Raw genomic sequence first — 7,490 nt, 5'->3', positions numbered from 1 at the left:
AGAGAAGTACCAAGAGATTGTGCTGATTGGCATGAGAAATCTAGTCTTTTGGTATCGTCAGAGGACAAAGCCAAAGATGTATGGAATGCATGTTCTAGACTCCTTCCAAGTAGTTGCAAAGGCTTGGTAAATAACAAGGGTCTTGTTGTTGGTGGCAAGGAGAAGAAGGTTGGTGGCAAGGAGAAGAAGGTTTTTACTCTTAGTGCATTTGAAAGGGAGTCATTGTTTTCTATCTACAATTGGAATGGATCAACTTTGCTTACTTTAGAAAATATATATGATATGGGTGTGTTCTACTTCAAGGCCTTTTTGCATGGATGTAAGTATACACAAGGTGACTATGTGGTTTTTGAAGATAAGCTATCTCAAACATTGCAACAAGGAGGAGGATTATGTAGAGGCCGTCTGAAGAAAATATTTCTTCATGAACAAGAAGGAGAACTTCAGCTATTTATGGTCATGGAATCTACTGTTCAAAGCATTTACATCATGAATGAGGTGACATGGATGGCTCTCGTGCCCACAAGTGAGAAGAATAATCTAAAGGACATGGTGCAACCTCTTTCTTGGATCAAGCATAATTGTTTTTGGTTAAGATATCCTATTGATGGCCTGGGGATTATGTATGAGGTGAGTGGGCATAAGGTTCAAGGGAGATTGGCGCAAAGAGGACAGCCAGGTTATGTCCCACCATGGACTGAGCATGGGGATCATGTCATTGCATTCTCCGATGACTATCAAATGAAGGCTGCTTTTATTGTGGAAGTTGACGAGCCAGGGAGAAAGGCCCTTCTTGTTTGGTTGGATGATGCAGAATCTGAAATTTTTTGGCTGGATTGGAAATCTATAGTTATTGTAATTCCAAGCTCCACAAAGGTTATTCTCCACCTTGACAATATATTCACCTTTTCCTTATTTATTACTCTTATGTCAAGCTTCTAACCTTACTCATTTCTTCTTTCAGGGTAGAGCGCATGAGGGCACGTCTTCGCAGCGTACTTGTCATGAGGTAGTTGTTCGCAAAGCCTTTGTTGAAAGTTTGAATATGAATTTGATATGTCCAAGCTTTAAAGTTTGTGAGGGGTGAATCCTAATCTCTGATATGAAAAGGGATTGCTAACTAAGGTTTTTGGCAACGAGCTGAATCTGAAGCTGGATGCAGAGAGCTCATGATGGACGGACCAGTTTACTAGTAAATCTCCTTGTCTTTATGTGTTTTTTGCTTAAGATGTTTGAAACTTGCATTGGTCTCTCTCTCTCTCTCTCTCTCTCTCTCTCTCTCTCTCTCTCTCTCTCTCTCTCTCTCTCTCTCTCAGACACATAGATATATCTACATATACCATCTCTATGATACAAATGCATGTATGCATGTATGTATGTACATGTATGTATTATGCATGTATTGATGTACATACATGGATACATACAGATATAAATGTATGTATGTACACGTCCACAAACACACGTACAGGTCCATATTGTGTGCAAACACACACACATGTATGTGCTGTATCTATGATGGATATTATGTTTATTACCATGGAAAATACTTGACGGGCGTTAATTTCTTGCAATCTTAAATGGCATTTCATTGTCATTTTGTTGTTTGGCAGGGGTCCGTTGGTGTGTGGTAGAGCTGTTTTTCTCAGGTGGCTGTTCAATGCCTTGTGTTCTGTTCTTATTTTGGCACCATTTCTTGTATGGTCAAGTGCAACGCCCTTGTTGGATCATACTCTTTGCTTCTTTCTTGCAAGTTGCTAGGGTATGGAAACTACGAGCTATGCTTCATCTTTGTTAACTTTCAAATTGAAACCGTAACAAATCCTTTTTTTGTGAGGACTTGAAGAATCCTTCTTTGGATAGTCTATGTTGAGTTGATTGTTGAATGGTTCTGATAGATATACCGTGACAACTCCTCTTTGATAAAGACAAACTTGTTGTAGACACTTTTGTTTTGAACAACACGTCTTGCTACTATTTTAAATCTGATTATAGTAGTGGCTTGTTGTTTATAGTTTTTATATGAATAGCACCTCTTGTAGGTTGTAAAATTATGATCACAGTTGCAATGTTGGTTTACGTTCAATAATAAGTGCAAGCAGGGGTTTGTGTTGTTGCAGTTGTTTGTTTTTGGGTTAGTTTTTGTTGCAACCAAAGTGCAGCCAATGTAAGGCTTTCGCTTGTTGATGGTTCAATTATTCGATCATTTTTGGTTACGTTCGATGTTGAAGTTGGTGCAAGCAAGGGTGTGTTCCATTTGTTGCAGTTGTTTGTTTTTGGTCAATCTTTCCTGTAGCCAAAGTGTAGTTTGTGCTTGCTGATCGCTTCAGTCGGTCTTCTTCTGGTAGTCTCTCTTGTAGCCAAGATGTACCCAATTTGAGGCTATTGGTTATTGATTGCTTCAATTATTTGATGTCATCACTAGGAGAGCTTGGAGCATCTCAACACAATTTGTGTGAGAGAGCCATTGGGCATAGGTTGAGACAAGTTTAGTCCCTTACCTATTATACATACTACTAGGTCCTATAGTAGTACCACTTATGTGACACATTCGCCTTTAAGTGGGGGATTGTTGGGGTAAAGACAATGTGCCTCTTACCCCGAATGAACATGCAAGAGACGTCCAACCGCCTATTACTTGTACACACCGCATAAAACCTGGTGAAAAACCAAGAGAGTCTCCTCTACATGCAATTGAAGTAAAATCTCAATGCAAATCTCAACCATAAAATCGCATCCAAGATGCCAAAGGGGGAGAAGCTCTTGATCACTAAAAACTAACAAAAATCTATCAACAAAAGTTATGGCAAAGTGGGAGTAAACCTCAACCACTACAGCCTCCAAAAAAGGACTCAAAACCATAAACCAAAACACTACTCAATGCCAATGAGTAGAAATGCTAAAATGGCTCCACAATTCCACATACAATGGCAATCCGCACTCACCATACATCCACGGAGTGACTGCACATGAACAAGCGCCAAAAGAGTTGCAATCCAAAAACATGATCAATGCAAAACCAATAATCTCAAGACTCAAGAGAGCTCACCGACACTCAAAAGCACTCGCCAAAATGCATGTATAATGGGCATAGACAATGCACCATAACCATTTGCAAATCCATTTGCGAAGATCATAAACCAAAGCACAAAATCACTGTCAAAGTATCCTATGAAAACTTGTGAAAGAAGCTTCACCTGAGTGCTCAAAAACCGTGTCTCTCAAGAGATCGCTTCAATGGTGTGTGAACGCCTCCGTGCTTTGTTGCCCAAATCTACCAAAAACCTTCAAACCACAAGCTCTGCACAAGCTGAAATTTCATCTTAAACTCATAATGTATGCACTCAACTTTGAGCACTTGCCGTGCTTCCAAAAAATGCATTAATCTCTGCACATGCTGAAATTGCATCTTAAACTCATAATTTATGCACTCAACTTTGAGCACTTGCCTTGCTTCCAAAAAATGCATTAATCTTGCACACTATGTGAAAACAAAAAACTTAAATTTTTTGTATAGAGTCAGTCTGAGCTGAATATCAACAAAACGGTGAGGATTTTGTAGAAAGTGTCTTCTGCAAAGTTGTAGACCACATCGAAACGAAGGGATTTAGCGGGTAGAATATTCAAATCTGCATTCTACGAGCATAAAAAGGAATTTAAAAACAATGCTACTACTCACACAGCTTTTAGGGTAACACCTTCACTTACACACAATTTTCCATACTCTTTTCTGAGCTTCCATAAGAGTATACATCACTCGCAGGCTGAGCTCGCAAGCTGCCATTGCATTCTCAGATAGCTTCTTGATCTCTCCACCACTGAGAGAAAGCAAGCTATCACCTTGAAGCTCTCAAAGCCCTCGTGCTCCTTTTCATTGCCAAGCCGTAGCTCTGATACCAATTGTGAGTGCACGAATGTTGTGCGTGTGTAAAGAGCAAGAAGGGGGGAGAGAGAGAGAGAGAGAGAGAGAGAGAGAGAGAGAGAGAGAGAGAGAGAGAGAGAGAGAGAGAGAGAGAGAGAGAGAGAGAGAGAGAGAGAGAGAGAGAGAGAGAGAGAGAGGAATCACATCTTTGAGGCTAGAAAAAATCCACAAAAACTTTAAAAATTTGTCTTCTTTTGTTGCCACTTAAGGGGTTCATAATTTTTGGCCCCAAAATCTGATGCACATTCTGTAACCCATCCATAATCAAATACCTTTCATGACCCTCTACTTGGTTTAGGATTTCATCCTATAATGGTAAAGAGTAGTGATCCCACTTCGTAGTAGCATTGAAGAGATTGTAGTTGATGCACACTCTCTACTTCCCATTCTTCTTTGGAGTGATGACCACATGTGAAACCCACTCTGACTCGTTCATATGATAGACGATACCTGCATCCAAAATCTTATTGATCCTCTTGGTTGTCCCCTCTTCATCAGAGGTAATAGCAATTCTCGCATTTTCTCAGACAAATCCTGGGCTCCCAATGCTGTGGAATAGCTCCCATACCTTGATTCCCATGATTCTCATCCTAGACAACGTCTTAAGGACTCTGTGGTTGAGTAGAACCACCACCTTGTAGCCCAACATGCCTTTCTCAATTTTCTTCTTAATGTTCCTAGTATTAGTTCGTACAATCACCTCTGCACCCTTGTAGTTTTTTGGGCTTTCAAAGTCAACCTTCTCTCACACTTTGGGATGCAAGAATGCCATGAACTTATCCACCTTGAAGTACTCACCATTAGCCAACTGCAAGTTGCCGATAATTGTGTCCAACATGCTTTAACAAAATAATAAAAAAAGATTGAAATCCTCACTTACATCTTGTTTAACACTAGAACGGTAACAGGACACTTTTATGTCCTGTTAAGTGACCATTTTGCTTGAATTATTTGAAGAGTATGAAAATGAATTTCTAGGTGCTATATATCCACAAATTTTCCTTAGGAGTTGAAAAAAACTTAGCATTTTTTTTGGAGTATCGATCTCACCATTAACCTTACTCTTGCACAACATTTTTGAACCTAAACTGTGTGAAAAAACGGGTCCTGTTTTTGGCTTTTTTTCAATTTTTGGCAACTATACCACTCTAAACTTCAAGTTTGTGAAGTTTAGATGGCTAGAGGTTAGGCCTTCATAGTTCTCAACATGTTTTGATGCTTGTAGGGAGAGCTAAGTGTCAAAATTGAAAGTTATGACCAATTTACAAGAATTGCATAATCCTTTTTTTTTGCCAAAATTAGCACTTTTATGATTTTTTTGGTGGCTTTCTTGATATCCAAATTCAATTTTGATTGTGTAAGTGTAATGTATAACATAAAGCTAATCTTCCTTGAGTTTTGGGGGACCTAATATGCTATATAGCATAGTATATGATGATGGTTGAGTTTTTTGATTGTTGAAGAATATGATACATTTTAGAGTAGCAAGTATAACTTTCTCAATATTGCTATTTTCTTAGTCCAATTGTGTGTATTTTGTAGGTAGTAACCATATCTAATCATAGACTACAAACTTGGCTAGATATTGAGTAGTTTCTATGGGTTTCTAGAGGTCATAATGCTAAACCCAATATTTTCATATTTGCTGTATTTAGCACTTTATCATTGCCCCCAAGGTTCCAATTCTAAGAGATCCATTATCCTTTTGACATGCTCCATGGATCCTTTTGAATCCAAAGGCCCAAAGGGAACCAAGAAAACATGTATATAGTATCTGTATTGAGCGTGACTATAGAAACTTTGAAGATAGGTCCACAGAATGACAAAAATGGGACTTTTTTGTACCTATTTTTTTTGCCCAAAAACAAATAGTGAGGTAAAAGCAACCATATGTTTTGGTCACCAACCCATTGAAGTTAACGGGGCATTTTATATCATGTCCTACAAAAATCCCCACTCTTATTTATATACAATCAACCGTAAGAAATTGTTGTTTTGGGCAAAATGCATTGTTCCGTCAACTTTGGAGGCTTGTAGTGACCAAGTGATGAGAAAAATTACAAGTTTCTTATTTTTTCCATATGTAGTAGTTATTGAACTATAAGCTCATGAAAGGATTTTTCAAAATGAGTGGATCTACTATGGTTTTGGAATTTTTTCCCAAAACCCTGAAAGGACACTTTTATGTCTTGTTAGGTTACCATTCTAGTGTTAAGAGCCTTCAGCTTCACATTCACCTCAATTGGGACACCCTCTTATGGAAAACATGAAAAAAGTATGCCGTACAACTGACCACGCATGCCTTGATCTTGCCTTCCAAAGCTTCACACCACACCTTCGCTTTACCGTGCATTACCAATGGAAAAGTTTGCATCTTCTTATCCTCATTAGGCATACACAATGATAGCATGTACAACTCAAAATCTGCAATTTACTTGTGTGAATTCTCTTCATCAGTGAAAATTGGTCCATAGCTTCACGTCGGCATGCTTACCAATGCAAAAAACTATGCTTCTTGTAAATCTAGTGTGCTCCTCCATGGGGGCACCAGAAGATGGAGAGGGGGAATGGGGAACACACATGAAACACAACACAATGGACTCTCTATAGATCGGGGTATTCACAACACCCCTATCCTATAAAAGAAACTCCTTCAAAACTTACAACTTACACTAACAGAACCACGTCTGCACTCCACCCAATACTCACACACCTGACAAGATCACCAAACAACACACACCCACCCATTCTATCTCACTCTCTTTACACATACACCGCTGCTTTGGGGGGACACACACATCCACACTGACAACATTGCAAGACACAACAAGAGCAAGAGAAGGAGAAAGGGGGAAGGGAAAAAGGATATCAAATGGGGTGACAATGGGCTTGATATCGCTTCAAAAGAACATTTACAACATTTCCAATGCCAAAGCTGTGACTAGTTTCAAGAAAAAAACCCTCATGGGTTGACAAGCATAGATCTCTATCTAAAAACCCTCGTGCATGCTTTAATGGATCCCAAAAAGCCCAAAAATGATTAGAAAACCCCATGTTGTACAGGTGATATTACACTTTTAGCATCTGCTCTTCCATTGGTCCACTTGGTGGCTCTTTGGCGGCCTAATTTGGCATCTTTTGGAGAGGGCAGTGCCTTTCAACTTCACAAATTTCCCTTTCTCCCTTTTTAGAGCGAGGAGCACTAGCAACATCACTAGTGCCCCTTGTGATTCACAAGGTTCCATTCCCCCCTGTCTCCCCCCCCCCCCCCCCCCCCCCCCCCCCCCCTCTCTCTCTCTCTCTCTCTCTCAAGAACTTCCTCCTTGAACTCACTCTCCCTCACCCAAGCACTAGCGAGATTGCTAGTTTGGGGGGGGGGGGGGGGGGGGGGGGGGGTGTTTTGCTTTCAATTCTAAAAGCGGGCTCCTCGGGGACCAGTCAAGTGAGAATAGCCTCTAAAGGTGCCACATTGCCACATCATTGTTGCCATAATGGTCGACCAATGCTTACGAGCACTCACCATCAACCAACACCACTACTGTGCACTCAAAAACCACCCAACACCGCC

The 7,490-nt window shown here is 40.1% G+C and overlaps 1 protein-coding gene across 1 annotated transcript; it reads left to right on the top strand.

The window, feature by feature from the left end:
- The first annotated feature begins 507 nt into the window (after positions 1-507).
- On the top strand, positions 508-1,943 carry LOC147464832 (uncharacterized). Its single transcript, XM_086510212.1, has 7 exons — positions 508-679; positions 851-876; positions 965-1,009; positions 1,111-1,125; positions 1,186-1,192; positions 1,614-1,762; positions 1,899-1,943. The coding sequence occupies exons 1-7, from the start codon at positions 508-510 to the stop codon at positions 1,941-1,943; spliced, it is 459 nt and encodes a 152-aa protein (XP_086366338.1).
- Positions 1,944-7,490: the final 5,547 nt, after the last annotated feature.

This window comes from Adiantum capillus-veneris, chromosome 1, assembly GCF_014529385.1.
Source record: "Adiantum capillus-veneris isolate H3 chromosome 1, ASM1452938v2, whole genome shotgun sequence".
Lineage (NCBI taxonomy): Eukaryota > Viridiplantae > Streptophyta > Polypodiopsida > Polypodiales > Pteridaceae > Adiantum > Adiantum capillus-veneris.
The sequence above is the reverse complement of the archived record's forward strand: the minus strand, read 5'-3'. Positions and strand labels throughout refer to the sequence as shown.